Raw genomic sequence first — 17,412 nt, forward strand, 5'->3', positions numbered from 1 at the left:
CCTTATTTTATCCTGGATCTTAAAATACTGTGACCATATCAAAAATTGATCCACCTTAAGGCTTTTAGCAATGTTTTATCAATGCTCTTATTTTATATTTATTATTTATCTTCTGCTTTGAATTCCAAACTGCCGCCTGGGTGCTAAGGTAATTATGCCTTAGTAACCAGATAGCAGTATAAAAGTATAATCCCGATAACTGTACACCAAATGTTACAAATGTAACTTAACTTTTGCAGTAGTTTAATATCATATGTTATACATTAACTGCATTGTCTTTGACTGAGAAGTAGTTTGATTCGAACAGTGGGCCAAAACTTTAAACTTCTGCCCCAAGTTGCTGTGGTTCTTGCTGGCTGGGGATTGGCATTCATATTCCTGGTTGTCTGTTGTGTAATGGCTGTTTTGGGAGGGGTGCCTGACAATTTAACTCAGTGAGTTAACGATATGTGTTCCTTTAAGGCAGTGATGGTCATACATAGGCTGATTACCTTGTCATATATTAATGCATCCGAACAGCCAAATTGTGAGAAATTTGGCCAAACATATGGTCAATATGTTATGACCAAATTCAATCCAGTGGTTTAAAAACCAAGATGAGGAGAACCTGCCACTTTGGATCAAATAATAACCTTACACATGCACCTAGAGAGGTCTCTTTTGTTGTGGGGCTGTCAGAGCATATGGCTATGGTTCACACAGAAATTAAAAATTATAGATGTGTATAGCAAGCTTTAAAAACATTTGGAAGAAGAAAGGCTACCCTTACAGGAGACGTACATTAAAAAAATCCCTATTTAGAAAATTTTGAAAAAGCATTTCCTATATTTTCACATTGTTATTGCAACAGGAATAATGGAAAAGTTTTAATGTGCATCTAAGGCACTAAGATATAAAATATATATAGTAAACTCATGCTGACCACAAAGTCAATTGTTTCTGGCAGACAGTAGGGTGGTTGCACAGTTAGACCATATTTGTGGAATATCACTGATCCGATTGATAAGTGCAGTTTGGTGAATGAAACTTTAATGAAGGAACATGTAATTCCAGTTTATCTATGTAACGTAACTACGTTCATGCACAGAATAAGGTCACTAGGTGGTCCTGTATTTATTTAGTCTCATCAGCCAAACCATTTGAATTTCCATCAAATGCACTGGCCATATCCATTGATAACTGGCTGATGAGTTATATCACGCAAAAAGTACACAATGTTTTAAATGCTTGCAAACCTAAGACTTTGATTTTCAGCAAAATCTAAAATAAAATTGTCCATGTGGAACAACCCTTATGCTTTACACTTTTGTCTGTAAACATTATAACAAAATATTATAACATTTAACTGCATGACTACATTTGTAGCTGATCGGTTGGTTACAGATTAGTGAGTAGGCGTTGTAGATATATATACAGTTATAGAGAACAGTTGAAATAGAAGTATAGTTATAGGATATCTCAAAGTGAGACCATGCATATGAAAAAGCCATAGTAAAATGAGAACGAGGGCTTCTTTTAAAGCCATACCAGTGGGTCATTCAACAGCACCCTAGTTTCAAATAAGTTATAATATTGTAGAACATATTGCCGTTTGTTTGCATATAATGTAGTAATAAAGCTCTCCCAAACCTCAAAAAAATAATTGTGTATTTTCCTTTTGGAGTGATGTCCTTCTGAAACACATGGTATTGCTTAATGGTAAAAAAGATGAGTTTCTGTTTATCCATACAGGATAGATGTACTGGCAACTGCAGAGATCCTCAACAATATTTCGGTCCTACGCAGGAACCTTTATCAAGGTTTCCTTGATAAAGGTTCCTGTATGGGACCAAAACATTGGATGAATAAACCTTTTTCCTTTTTTTGACACCTTTTGTTGATTATTGCTCAAATCCTGTGAGTGCGATCACTTTTCACATTGTATCTACCTTTTAGGGTGTGCGGCTCATACACGCTGCTCTCTCTCTATATATATATAAATCTTTTCTAAGACCCACACTCCACTTTGTGATGAATTATACAGGTATTGCTATTATTATGTACATATCATATATCCAACGTTTTGGCCCACATTAGGGCCTTTTCCATCCTTGAAAAAGACTGTAATGTGTGCCAAAACATCCTTGAAAAAGGCTGTAATGTGGGCCAAAACGTCCTTGAAAAAGGCCCTAATGTGTGCCATAATAAAGGCAATTTAATTCATCACAAAGTGGAGTGCGGGTCTTTGAAAAGATTAATATACACCACTTTTGACCCTGCACCCAGATTTATCTTGAGAAGTCCGAATTAGAGTGCGGCTGCTTGGGATTGACTATATATATATATATATATATATATATATATATATATATATATATATATATATATATATATATATATATATATATATATATATATATATATATATGGCATTGAAGATGTCTTAGCAATATTAAAAAGATTGTTGAAATAGAACAAACCGTAAAGTAAATAACATCTTAAGCTGACAACACTTCAGGGCCTATTTATCATGCTGTGTAAAACATTGGAGAAAAACTTCACCAATCAGCAATTAGATTTCAATACCTACATGTTAGAAAACAAAAGCAAAGATCTGATTGGTTGCTATGGATAGCACCAATGGTGATGTATAGGCCCTTTTGCGTAATGGCCATTTCATTTTACAGTTTATGATAGTTAATGAACTTCAAAATGTATAATTTATATATGATATTACCTATTACAAGCAGAGAATTATGGCTAGATTAGAAAACCCTTTTTAAATTATATGGAAAGAAGCATTCACAATAATGGATCAAGATGCTTATAGCCGAGCCATGGTCGGCAAATTTTTTAGCATGGGTGTTTAGTAGAATTTACAGTCATAATGATCCATTCAACCTTTTTTAGTAGTATTCATTTGGACTTTAGCAATTTTGTCTTTCTGCTAAAAAGATAATTGTAAGTAATTTATGTGTAAAGCCTAAGCATTTTCCATTTTTATCTCACTGTTTATTAATATGGAATATGGAGAAGATGGCATTATATACTCTAGTCCAAAAACTAAACACTGTAGGACATGTCTACCAAAAATAGTACATTTATTGAGAGCTGAATACAGTATAGTATGGATACATCAGCTTTCTAAAAAGAAAATGTTTCCGTCAACTGTCTTCCAAGAGTCCTTTAAAGACATTGCATAATGTATCAGTTTGGAAGTTTTCTGATGAAGGGAGCTTACCAGTATATTGATTTTGTAATTGAATTAGTTATAAGGCCCCAGATCGTAAAGAGATTGTTTACACTGGTGAACCATTTGATTTGCCACTATTAGGATTATACAGTCATGTCATGTCAAAACATTGGTTTTTTTCTCCTTTTTTTAGGTTAATGGTGAAAATATGATAGGAGCCACACATGGCAAAGCTGTGGCAAGTATTCGAAAAACAAAGGGGACACTTCAAATCAGTGTGGCCAGAGAAGCCATGCCATCAGACACTACAATCCTAAACTGCAATGGAAATATAGGTAATTATCTCTAATAAAAATATTTTATCACTTTATTACCTATGTGTAATAATAGCACTATATTTGCCTAGTTACCAATAAGATATTTGCTGTTAATCAGGTGACAATAAATGCTACCTACTAATTGGTTGCTATGGATGCTTTTGGGGGTGTATGAATAAAGGAATCTATAAGCATGCCTGGTGGATCTGTCATTAACATCTTTTGCAAGTGGGTCTTCTGAGTGGCCTCCAGCATTATAGTATTAGAGTTAGATCTCAAACCAGAATATGCTTTATTATTTCTTCCTTATCAAGATATTTCTAAGTACCAAAATCTTTTTTCTCGAAACCGTAAAATTTCAAGAAAAAACCTTATACAGGATTTTATAAAAGTTTTTTCTCTTTTACTTAAACTTAACTAAATATATATAAAGATATAAAACGAAGTCTGACTAAATGCTGCAATTAAATTGTACTTCTTTAGTAACCCAAAGGAAACAATTAGCAGGTAATATTTACTGGTGTGTTGTGTGATGGCAAAGATCTGCAGATTTGCTGACACTCACCAAATCTACTCATACAGTGTCATTATAACTACAGAATTCTTACCTGCATTGATAAAATAAAACTCTCCCTTAGATTCCATGACTCACATTGAAGATAATCGCTATAATGAAGATGAAGATAATGATGTCATCCAATCTCTACTAGATGTTGTTCATGAACAAACCCAAAATCTTCTAGAGCTCAATCTCCAGAATGCACTTTTGAGTGAACATTTTTCAGGTAACTCTGAAAACCCTGTTTTGTTCAGCCTTTGGATGTTAAGGCTTCTGTAAATTATTTGAATGGTCCAGAAACATGCAGCACATCAGCAAATTTCTGTAAGTTTATTCTGCTTTAGTACATATCAGAACAGGCACTGAAAACTACTGCAGGCACTGCAGCATATCACCCTTTATATTACTATCAGTGGTATTGAGAAATAGAAAAAAAACACTATAAATTGTTTGCCTCTCTTTTTAGTGACACTCTTTGGTCTATTTTTTGATTAGTTTCTTATACCGGATTTTTCCATGCTCAGCCACCAGGCAAATATTCCTTAAAGGGCATGTAAAGGCAAAAAAATAGAATCCCATCTCTAATATACTTTAATTAAAAAATGTGTACCGTTTTTATAAGAATCCTGACTATGCAGTGAAATTCTTCCTTCATTTACTGATGTGGACAGACGGTCTCTAACTGCTCTGCAGGAAAACAATCATACTTATGAACAGCAGGGGGAGCCCCTGCCTTACTTCCCAGCCATGCGGAACTCAAGCAGCTGTTTTTGTTTCCCTGTAGTTGGCAACTGTGTAGAGATTTGTATTGGTTTTTATTTTCGCCTTTACATCCCTGTTACTGTTTCCAACTCCAGCTACATGGACAAAAATCATGGAGCGAGATTTGAACAGATAAACTGGGATTCTATTTGGAGGATTATTGTGCTGCAGCCACTGGTTCTGCATAGTTGGAGAAAGTTTGTATCAAACAATAGAAAAACTATTAAATCCACATTAGACTACATGACAACACAGGACCCAGTGCAGTCTGCCTATTCTGGTTACTAATCAGTCTTGCTGTATTGGCTTCTGGCAGATATTATTTGACTTGTGCTGTTTTGATAATTTATGACGATCGCTAAGCAGCTCAGATCACACTGAACATGTGCACAGTCTTGGTCTTGCAAAGATGTTTACCAAAAATGGTGACCCCCTGTGGTCAACTTTGAAAGCATAAATAATTTGTTTAGTATACAAAATACAGCATTTCTAGCCTTATTCTATTTTAGACTTTACTTCCCCTTTAATTAAACCACTAACATTATGTGTGGTACTGTATCAAATGCTTTAGCAAAGTGTATGTAGATCACATCCACTGCCATCCTAGAGTCAAGATTTCTGCTCACCTCCTCGTAAAAAGCAAATTAATCTGGCAAAATTTCTTATGCATAAAACCATGCTAGTACAGACTCATAGTATTGTGATTTGCTGTGTATTCAAGTATCTTATTCCTTTTGACCCCTTCCAAAAAGATTTCCTATCACTGATATCAGATTAACAGGTCTGTCGTTTTCAGCCTGAGAGAAGGATGCCTTTTTGAATAGTGGCACCACATTATCAATTCAGCAGTCTTTCAGCACTATGCCAGACCTCAAAGAATCCTGAAAAATTAAGTAAAGGGGCTTGGCAACCATGGAGATAAGCTTGTTTAGTACCATGGGATGAATACCATTCTGTCCCGGAACTTTGTTTACCTTTACATGTTGTATTTTTGAATTTCTGCTTGAATGCCTTAAAAGCACTTTTTTTTACCAAACTTAACACCAACACTTCTATCAAACCATAAAGGTTTTGAGTCACAGTCTTACCTTGCTTACAAGGGGAATACACTGACATATTTATTAGGCAACATTTTTTAATACATTCTATTTTCCTTTTGTGTTTAACACTATAAAAATGTTTTCCATGTATTGCAGATATTTTTTAATTTCATATTGTTTGTTACTTTTTATACAGTGGAACAAATTGAAGATGGTTTAGAGGAAAAGGCTGAGGACACAGACTGTGATGGTTCATCATTGCCCGATGACTCTCCAGAGGTAAGAAAAATAATATAAATTAAAAATAACATTAGACAACTAAGATATCTGTAGGGCTCCAGCACCTGAACATCAATTCTGTCCACAAACTGCTCTTTGTCTCTCAATTATAGAAAAAAATTAAATAAAAGTATAAAATCATAAAGATAAACGTATTATACCTATAAATAACCTTATACGTTGTTAAATATGTTTCATAGCAAACCAAAGTAAATGGAGTGGGTTATTACAGGAATAAAGAAAGGACTCAAAGGTAAGAAACATATAATTATTTTATGTAAGCATTGTTATGTTGTGTGTATTTATACACATTATTGGTTATAAATAAACCAGTAATCAGTCCAGGTAAACTAACTGTGCAAGGATCACACCACGAGGAGTGATAACACATTGACTGATTTTAGGGTTATTTGATTGGCTGTGGTCAAGCAGTCAGATATTGTCCAGGTTGGCCATCCATGCAGATTTAAAATTTGCAAGGAGGGGTTGTGGTTATAGAATTTTCACTGGATTATTAAATATGATCTGATAGGATTACAATTGGGTCTGTCTAAAAAGACCGCTTTTTCCTTAAAGGGGTGGTTCACATTTAAGTTACATTTTAGTATGTTATAGAATGGCCAGTTCTAAGAAAGTTTTCAATTGGTCTTTATTATTTATTTGTTTTTTAATTCTTTGTATTCTTTTTCTGACTCAAATGCAACAAATGCTCTGTAAGGCTACAACTTTATTGTTATTGCTACTTTTTATTACTATTCTTTCTATCCAGGCCCTATCCTTAATCATGTTCCAGTCTGTCATCCAAATCAGTGTGTGGTTGCTAGGGTCATTTGGACCCTAGCAACCCGATTGCTGAAATTGCAAACTGGAGAGCTGCTAAATAAAAAAAATTAAAACCAATTGCAAATTGTCTTAGAATATCCCTCTCTACATCATACTAAAAGTTAACTCAAAGGTGAACAACCCCTTTAAATTGCCATTCATGGCCAGACAGCTGTCAAAATTATCAAAAACTTCCTAGCTAAATCCAGAATATATGGCTAATTTAAGTGTTTAACAGAATTCAAGTAATAATTGTTGGAAGGGAAATCTATCGCATATAAAGCTCAAGCTTATTCTTTTTCTTTAAGGATAGGTGCAGCAGACTCCCTATCCAGCATTAAGTAGTAATGCTTTTTAATTGTTAGAAACAGAAAGAATATGTGCAATGTGCTTTTTTTTATTTGTAATCACTAGTCACAATAGCTCTATTTGCCTTTTAATTTATATGGCGTTGTATAGTCATGTCCTCTCCTAAAAACTCTGACATAAAACACTACTGTAGATCACCATTATTATTGCATCTTGTGGCTTTGTGAGGTGAGTTACTTTATATAATCACAGGGAATCTTTACAGATAAAAGGTCAGCAGTGTTATAGCCAGCATTTTTATATTTAAATTCTTTAATTGATTTGTCTACAAAATGACTGATAAAGTATACATTGGAAATTATTAGCTCTTACTATATACACTAAACTATGAAGTTATCTCTAACATGACATTTTTGGCAGATCTGCAGTAGATGATGATATTACTTGGCCAAGCACTGGAGGCCAGTATAAGTTATTTTACAAAAACTTTTCAGGTAAGTGTATATGATGTCTTTCTTCTTTTTTTTTAATGAGCAAAAACAATTTAACTTCAAAATATAAATGTGGTCAGGTTTCAATATTCTGATCTCAGGAAAAAAATATTGGCATTTAACATTTTCCTTATTTGGGGACACTGTAATTTATCTAATTCTCTATTTATTTTATTCAATTGATACTTTTAATATTTATAATAGATTAACAGAAAATAATGGTAGATAAGTGGCAAATAATAGGTTCAGTAGTAATGTACAAGAAAGACATTTGAAAAAATGTATTACCAAAGCAAATGGTACAGACTGACACTTTATTTATGAGCATTTTTCTTACCAACAATTTATTATAATTTTCACTTAAAAGCAAAATATACCCCGTTGACATGAGTGTATTCAGATGGCATTATGCAGAAAGATACATAAAACACTATCTCAAAGCTTGAAAAAGGAGTAATTAAACTATATATATATATATATTATATATATATATATATATATATATATATATATATATATATATATATACACACATACATACACACACACACACACACACACACATATATATATATATATATATATATATATATATATATATATATATATATATATATATATGGGATCTGTCATCCAGAAACCCATTATCCAGAAAGCTCTGAATTATGATTTTATAATTTCCTTTTTCCTCTGTGATAATAAAACAGTATTCAACTGATTCAAACTGAGATAAAATTAATCCTTATTGGAAGCAATGCCAGCCTATTTACATGATATTCTTGTACACTTAAGGTCTTATTCCCAACCCAAGTCCCAAGCATTCTGGATAACAGGTCCCATACCTATATATATATATATATATATATATATATATATATATATGTATATATATATATACACACACAGTTATATATGATATACAGTTATATATGTTATATATAATATAAACGGTTATGCAGAAAGCTCCCTAGGTTCCTCCATTAGTTCTAGGGGGTGGAGCTTTCAGTTTTAAAAAGACCCAGTCACAACAGTGGGTGTCTAAAGCTAAAGTTTTGGCATTCTGCTACATTTCTGGTGGTTCCGCAAGTGTAGAGCTCATGTTTGATCACATCGACCAACCCCAAATATCTAAGGTCTGCATTCAACCCTCATACTGTAGCTGCATTTCAAACTGCTGATCTATGTAACATATCTAAACACTGGGAGGTTTTTATGAAATGTAAATCATTCTGTACAAAACTATGAGGCATATTTATGAGAGTTGTATTTCATTCTATAAAAATATGCTCTTAAAACTTCCATAGGCTTTAAAAGAATGGTGAAATGTCCCAGTTTGAAGCTCTAGTTCATTTGTTGACAAGTATGACCCCATGTTCTCATAATCCACCTCTAATTATATACCTATGCCACGTATGTTTTTTCCCATAAACTATTAGTGACAAAAGAAGATCTCTCATCTCTCTCCCTGGTGAAAGTACAGCCATCGAGCAGGTATACAGGATTCAGCTTAAAGGCAGTTATACAATCGATTCATGGCAAACTTGAAGAAAACACTCCGTCAAGAGAGTTTGAAGTAAGCAAGCATTTTGTAAAGGCAATGGAAGTGGTATTTATAAACCAACGTACTCAGGTCATGTTAACTCTATAACGATTTGATTTGATCTATCAAACTATTTGCCAAAAATGCGTTACTGTGTTGTTTATTGTAATTCTAGAAGTTATGAAAGCAATGCTGTATAACGCTGGAATCAGGAAAAAAACATCATGCATTTATAAATAATTTTTTTTACTTTTCCTTTCTATAGCTCCTTCAGGATTTAAAACCCACGGATGGCTGTCTTATTGGACAAACTAAAGAAAATAAAAAGAAAAACCGGTACAAGAACATACTACCATGTAAGTTACCATGAAATGACTGTTCTATATCTACATAGTAAGTTATGTTGAAAAAGACACACGTCCATCAATTTCAACCTTTTAAGTCTATATATAACCTAACTGCTAGTTGGTCCAGAGAAAGGCAAAAAAATACCCATTTGAAGCCTTTCCAATTTACCTCAGAGGAGGAAAAAATATCTTCCTGACTCCAAGATGGCAATCGGACCAGTCCCTGGATCAACTTGTACTATGAGCTATCTTCCATAACCATGTATTTCCTCACTTGCTAAAAAGCCATCCAACCCCTTCTTAAAGCTAATTAATGTATCAGCCAGCAGGACCGATTCACAGTTTTAATTGAGTTCAGTTTTAATTTACCATTTTTTTAAAACGGAACAACCATACTTTAAACCATTTACATGTTTTGTAGTGCAGTATGTTATATTCTAGAAGTGAAATTAGTGTGCAACATGCATTTGAGTACCTTATGTATACATACATATAGAGGTGTATATATAGCCTGTATACAGTATATATGTGTACAGACTATATGTGTGCAATTCTCCTTTTGTTCCACTGGGTAATTTTTATTTGGTTTGTGCTATTTTAGATGATGCCACAAGAGTTTCATTAGGAGCAGAAAATGACTACATCAATGCAAGTTTTATCAAAATGCCAGTTGGCAACGAGGAGTTTGTTTATATTGCATGCCAAGGACCTCTTCCTAGTACAGTGTCAGACTTTTGGCAAATGGTATGGGAGCAAAATTCCTCAGTGATTTCTATGATGACTCAGGAAATTGAAGGAGGGAAAATTAAATGCCAGCGTTACTGGCCTGAAGAACCGGGCAGACCCCTAATGATATCTAATCAGCTGCAGCTAACATTGGTAATGACCCAGCACTTGGAGAGCTTTGTCTTAAGAGTCTTGGAACTACATGATATACAGGTGTGTAACTGTATTTATGTACCATTTCCAACTTATTTGTTAAATATTGTTATGTCATATATACATCCATTTAATAATAAATCCAACCTACAGCGCTTGTTTTCCATATTCAAATCACGACTCAATGCCGCTAAAAATGAAATGTTAAAATCTGAACATACCCCATGACTTTGCTGATTTCTTTAAAAACAAAGTCAAATCTATCCAATTTACCCACCCTTCAGATACCAATATTTTCACTCTTCCTAAATTTCATCCTGAGTCTGAAGTCTCAAAACTTCTCCTGTCCTCTCCATGAACAATTTGCTCACTTGATCCCATGCCATCACCACTACTAAAACAATGTGCCCCTGTCCTTACTCCAGTACTTACTCGTATATTAAATTCCTCACTCATGGTGTTCCCACCCAAACCTAGCCCATCCCTTTATTTCACCATTACTATTGATGGCATGACCAGTAACCCTATTAATTCAGCATGCTGCTTGGGGGTTCATCTTCGACAAGTCTCTATCCTACATGAAAAGGTCAAAATCTTTAAATATTAAACTTCAATATTAGAAAAACAGTCACAAATATACAAAGTTCTGATGAACTATCTGAAGCCAACTGGATTGAAGAAAGTGTTGGAAGGATTACAACCTCTTTAAGTTCTATCTGTATTTGATGACAGTAGCTGAACCATTCTAGCTAAATCTATATATAATATATATGAAGTGGTGATTAATATAAAGTGGTATACAGCTACTGCGGTTATAAAGTAAGCTGATGTCCTTTGTGCACTATTAAACAACGGATAATGTCACACCAAATGGTTTCTGTGCTAGCAAAGCCATTCTAAGTGGATCCGCACCCATTCGCTTCTCGTTAAGTGTACTAACAGAAACTGCGTCGGCCTTTGTGCACACACAAAGTGGATTTCGGTGCAGAACAGCAAAAATGTGCATATTTCCACCAAAACTGCTCCGTTAATGCACTGCTTGCACTAGGCCCCAACACAAGGGGGCAAATTTAGATAATGGCGAAGTGACTAACGCTAGCGAAAATTCACCAGCGTGACTTAATTTCGGTACTTCTCTGATTTTACAGGCGCAGGCATAACTTTGCTAGCGAAAGAGACTGGTGCTCATTCGCACTCAAAGGCGAAGTTGCACTCTGGCGAAGGGACGTAACTGCGCAAATTCACTAAGATGCGGATTTTACTGAACTTTACCTCTTGCGCCAGACTTGCCTTCGCCACCGCAGACCAGGCAAAGTGCAATAAAATAGATAGGACGTCCTCAAACTTTAGTTGAAAATGCCCCAAAAGTCCCAAAAAACGCCGGTGCCTTTTCCTTTTTTCAGAGTGGTAGGCTGCAAAATAGCGTACAATTTTTTTGGGGTATCCGGCTTCCCCCCTACATTTCCTAACATATGGAACATAAACTATAAACTGGGCTCATGTGTAGGGCAATATAACAACTCTATTTTCTTTTATTAAGCTTCCCTGGGCTTGTGTAATGTAATGTATTTGCTGCAACATATACGTCCATTCAACTTTAACTTCCGGCCGTATGCAAATTAGCCAACAATAGCGCAACTTTGCTCTGCTTGCTGAATTAACTCTAGCGAAACTTCGCCAGCGTTCGGTGCCCTGGACACAACTTCACTTAGTGAATTAGCGTTGTCTGAGTGAATTTTTGCCAGACGAAGTGTTGCAATGCCTTTGGAGCCGTCGCTGGCGAATTTTCGCCGCTTAGTAAATTTGCCCCATGGAACGGATGGGTGTGGATCCACTCGGATTTGCTACAGTCAGAGAAACATTGCGTGACATTAGCCCAATGCTTGCAGTTTTAAATAAAATACTTATCCAAAGGAAATGTCCTCAGTGTTTGATGGAAAGCACTGAATACATATTATTGTGCTTGTCCTGTTTTTAGAGTGAAGAAGTTCGACAAATTGCTCACCTGAATTATACAGCTTGGCCGGATCACGATACCCCTAGTGATCCATATCAGTTACTTACATTTATCTCTTTCATGAGACACATCTACAAGTCAGGACCCATCATTACACATTGCAGTGCGGGCATTGGCCGCTCAGGCACACTCATATGCATAGATGTCATGCTGGCTCTTATCAGCAAAGACTTAGAGGTGAGTATCTCTCAAGACTTTCCACAAATGCAATAGTTATGATAAAAAATATCATAATGTGGTGATAGAAGCTAAGCACTGTTAAATTTTTTGTTAGAGAGAGGCTTTTAGTGTACCACTTTTTTGTGCTCATCGTGCAGTGACCAGATAATATGTGGCATTTTATCTCAAATGCTCTATATATATCTACATGCACCACATAATTCAAATTACCTTTATCCATGGAGGTGAAGTGGACATTGGCACAGATCACCATGGAGTTTCATATTAGTTTAAAGAATTTTTAAAAATATTTTTGAAAGAACAGCCAATATAAGGTAGTACAATGCCTTATTTTGGCACTTTGCCTTGTTTTAGTACTTTGTGTTTCAAACCTGTGGTCACCAGCAACTAATAATCTGTAAATTTAATTTTCAATATTTTATATCCAAATATACTTTTCAGGAAGCATCTACCAGAACTGAGCACAAGGAAGGACTCAATCACTGGTGGTGGCAATATAATAGATACACGCATTGAATCTAATTACCTACTTATTACCATTGGATAGCATTCCTCTTCTTCAAAAAGTCAAGTGGCTTGGGGTAGTTTACGGCAGAGCTGTCTGAATTTTTTATCCAAGTTTTCAGAAATATCAGATTAGAAAATAATCCACAAAATAGTATGATGTAGGCAGTGGTTGGTGTTTATTGTTTGTGGGTTACATTTTTTAATATTTTGTTCTGCAGCACTTCCAGTTTTGATACTAAGTAGCTCTTTGGTTACCTGGCTACTTACCTTAGCAATCAGGCAACAGTTTGAGTGACATACTGGGAGATTAGTAGCAGAGAACCAATATAACATAGTTCTTAGCTGTAGTCTTAAAGAGTGTCAGACGTGGATTTTACGTGTTGCTTAAGTTGCTTATTTAACATAAAAAGTTAATTAATGGCACAACTGCAGTTTCTAGTGTCAACCAGTTAGCTATTGATTTTGAACAGTCTAATAAAAACCTAAAGTGTCTAAAATGAATGTAGACAGGGATGCCCAAGACTCTTTCTAAATCCAGAGCATAGATGTGAATTTCTGTTACAATTAATTATTTTCTTTTTCTATTCCCCAGTTTGACATCTCCAATATGGTGCATACAATGCGACTTCAGAGGCATGGGATGATCCAGACAGAGGTAGCACATAAATACTTGTACTTTTTTTTTTAAATAAAAGAATTAGCAGCTTACAGTCATATGAAAAAGTTTAGGAACCCCTCTTAATTCTTAGGCGTTTTGTTTATCATTGGCTAAATAGCAACTACCATTTAATATACTGTATAACGTGCCTTATGGAAACAGTAGTATTTCAGCAGTAACATAATATGCAATATGTATCATAACTAATTAGACTGGTGCATAAATTTGGGCACCCCAACAGAGATATTGCAAATGTTACAGCCTCTAGATGCCTCCTATAGCCTTTGATGAGTTTCTGGATGGCCATATTTTTTACATTTTCTCCATACAAAATCTCTCCATCTCAGTTAAATTTGATGGCTGCCGAGCATGGACAACCTGCTTCAAATCATCCCATAGATTTTCGACGATATTCAAGTCGGGGGACCGTGACGGCCATTCCAGAATATTGTACTTCTCCCTCTGCATAAACGCCTTTGTAGATTTCAAAGTGTGTTTAGGGTCATTGTCTTGTTGGAATATCCAACCCCTGTGTAACTTGAACTTTTTGACTGATGCTTGAACATTATCCTGAATAATTTGTTGATATTGGGTTGAATTCTTCTGACCCTCAACTTTAACAAGGGCCCCAGTCCCTGAACTAGACACACAGTCCTACAGCATGATGAAACCTCCACTAAATTTGACAGTAGCAGTAGGTGTTTTTCTTGGAATGCGTTGTTCTTCCTCCATGCAAATCGATTTTTGTTACGACCAAATAACTAAATTTTCGTCTCATCAGTCCAAAGCAGTTTGTTCCAAAATAACTGTGCCTTGTCTAAATGAGCTTTTGCATACAACAAGTGACTCTGTTTGTGGTGCGAGTGCAGAAAGTGCTTCTTTCTCATCACCCTGCCATACAGATGTTCACTAAAAACCTTTGTTCAGAAAACACCCCAGTACTCAGATGTTCCTGGGAAATGAAAGACATACCACTGTTATCTTTTTGTTGAAAGTAGAGTAAATTATTATGCAGGCTGAGTGGGGTTCCCAAACCTTTTCATATGACTTAATGGCAGTGCAGCTTTATGTACTTGCAAAATGTGTACTCTAATAAATTATTCTTCATTGCTATTAAGAAAGGTACTTGATCTACAATATACATGATTCTTACAACTTGCTATGGTAACAGTGGTACATTGTGCACAAGGAGCAAAGTGCAGGGCACACAGAAGCGTTGGAGTCTTCTAGTAATGTGTGAATTTTAAAAGTTTTGTTTTAAAATAAAAAAATATTGGTGCAGTACATCTAATATTTGTTTTACTTTTGCAGGAGCAATATATTTTCTGCTATCAAGTTATACTCTATATTCTTAAACGTCTGCTGGCAGAAGAAAAAACGGTGAAATAGCTTTTGTTCACAAGCTGCACGTGGACAGGACTTGGTTTTAGGATTAATGCTGTGCTTACTTTTAGAAATCCATACTGAAACATGGCACATTGTCATGTGTATCAGTCCAGTCAGCCACCAGCTGAATTATGGGAAAGAATTGTCTTTTTTTCAGCCTCTGCAACTGGGGCATCTATTGGTAGGGGGCAATGCTGAGTGATATGTTCACAAGGCATCTCGCCATGTCCAGTAATTTACAGACCAAGTGATTGAGAAAAAATTAAAGGGGACCTTTAACCTAATGTAGAACAAAGCAAACTAGCTCACAGTGCTCTATAGGCACTTTTGCAACCTACATAGAATTTTTTTAATTCCATGCTATTAGGGTGCTGGAAAGCAGAACACATTTCTTGATTCTTAGCTAATTGGTTCTATCGCTTCTTGTCACATTGAGCCATAGAACCAATCTGATAAGTGTCAAGAAACTCTCCCTGCTTTAGTGCAATGAGCTTTTAAAGTTGTGTGTCAGACTTTACCCAGGTCAAACAGCAGGGGACACTTTATTATATTAACAGTGTGAGATGTGCATCATTATGGAATGCAATAAAAATAATGCAAATTCATGGATTTTACATTAAGTTCTAATAAAGTTTCTAATTTAGTATATGTTCCCTTTTAAAGGAACAGTTCAGTGTAAAAGAAAAACTATTTTTTTTATTTTGTGTGGGCAGTCATTACAGTACAAAGGTACAAAGGGTACTGTAATACCACTCACCAAATGATCTAATGTCAACCTTTGCCAGAACTGTCCTTTAAGACATTGGTTAGAGCACATGAACTGCATTTTAGTAGCTTCTTTATTGCTGCAATGTTCTGTCTGCTGCCTTCTAGCTGTTGCTGAACTGCATTTCTCAACATATTTTTCAACAACAACTTAAAACCTTAGGCTTGTCTTATATTAACTTTGTTACAAACAGGATGCCAAGTGCAGTAATCAAGCTGCTTTTCTTTGGGGGGGGGGTCGCAATGGGATATAAAGACCGTATTTTAATACAGTGAAATTTCTTTAAAAAACTAGTTTGGACACCTGTTATGCATGTATATTTTGCAGCAAGCTTTACAGGTTTTTTATAGCAAGTACTTGAAACCAGTATTTAAAATCACCAGATTATTTCTATAGACCAAAAAATTGTAGTAACATTTATTGTAAGTATTACATACATTTCATAATGTTTACTTATATAGAGTTTTATGTACTATTTATATAATTTTTTTTTTTAAAAAAGAAATTGTTACAACGTGCCTGTATGTTAGGGCGTTTCCTCCACTATGTAAATAAAAAGTATACATTGATCATTTGGAATATTGTGTGTTTTTACTATACCTCCAGGTAAAGTTACTGTAACGTGTTAGCCAATAAAAATGTTATAGGTGATACCTTTATTGGTTAACTAATATAATCATAGCAAGCTTTCAGAACATTTTAGTTCATTTTAGTTCAGCTTGAAAAAGAAACAAATGTTTTGAAAGCTTGCTATAATTATATTAGTTAGCCAATAAAGGTATCACCTTTATACCACTTTTGTTATTTTTTATTTCAAAAGGGTTTCCCTATACTATACTTCCAGAATGCTTTGTGTGGTTCTCTTGCATCTTTATTTTTAATAAGAGGCCCTTGGTTCTTAAAACCTTATATTTGCACAGTTGAACTCTGTACAATAGAAAGTACTGTAATTACAGGTCGAAAACAGGAAATGTGGCTTTTTGCTGCATTTGGTAAAGTGTCACCTCACCTTACCTTGTGGCAGAAACATCAAACCAGGCAGAAGATCCCATAAGCCAGTGACTGGATCAGGTCATGGATGCAGACAAACACATTTGCATGGTTTCCTGTGTGATCAGCTACTCAGTTGGCTAAAGATATGCTTGTTATGTCTGGCCAAACAAAGGATAAGAAATAGCATTTTACACTTGGGGGTGCCAAAAGTTAGGCACCCCCAAGTGACCACATTTACTTACCTGACACCCTGGGCCGGTGCTCCGATCAGCAGAAAGAGGGTCTTTCCATGTTGGTAACTAGAAGAACCCCAGACCAGTGGGGTTTCTCCTGATAGGAGTGCCGGCCCAGGGTTCTTCTAGCGTACCACAATGGAAAGATCCTCTTC

At 35.3% G+C, this 17,412-nt stretch overlaps 1 protein-coding gene across 9 annotated transcripts in view; it reads left to right on the plus strand.

The window, feature by feature from the left end:
• Positions 1-16,569, plus strand: part of ptpn13.L (protein tyrosine phosphatase non-receptor type 13 L homeolog) — a 147,068-nt gene extending 130,499 nt beyond the window's left edge. For all 9 annotated transcript variants that reach the window (XM_018253180.2, XM_018253163.2, XM_018253154.2 and 6 more), the window contains 11 exons: positions 3,366-3,507; positions 4,128-4,274; positions 6,047-6,129; positions 6,330-6,382; positions 7,681-7,754; positions 9,188-9,324; positions 9,557-9,647; positions 10,240-10,577; positions 12,496-12,711; positions 13,814-13,876; positions 15,191-16,569. In XM_018253180.2, coding sequence (XP_018108669.1) covers positions 3,366-3,507; positions 4,128-4,274; positions 6,047-6,129; positions 6,330-6,382; positions 7,681-7,754; positions 9,188-9,324; positions 9,557-9,647; positions 10,240-10,577; positions 12,496-12,711; positions 13,814-13,876; positions 15,191-15,268 — 1,422 coding nt within the window. In that variant the 3' untranslated portion in view covers positions 15,269-16,569. The remainder of the gene's footprint in view (positions 1-3,365; positions 3,508-4,127; positions 4,275-6,046; positions 6,130-6,329; positions 6,383-7,680; positions 7,755-9,187; positions 9,325-9,556; positions 9,648-10,239; positions 10,578-12,495; positions 12,712-13,813; positions 13,877-15,190) is intronic.
• The last annotated feature ends 843 nt before the right edge of the window (positions 16,570-17,412 follow it).

Source organism: Xenopus laevis, chromosome 1L, assembly GCF_017654675.1.
Source record: "Xenopus laevis strain J_2021 chromosome 1L, Xenopus_laevis_v10.1, whole genome shotgun sequence".
Taxonomy (NCBI): Eukaryota; Metazoa; Chordata; class Amphibia; order Anura; family Pipidae; genus Xenopus; species Xenopus laevis.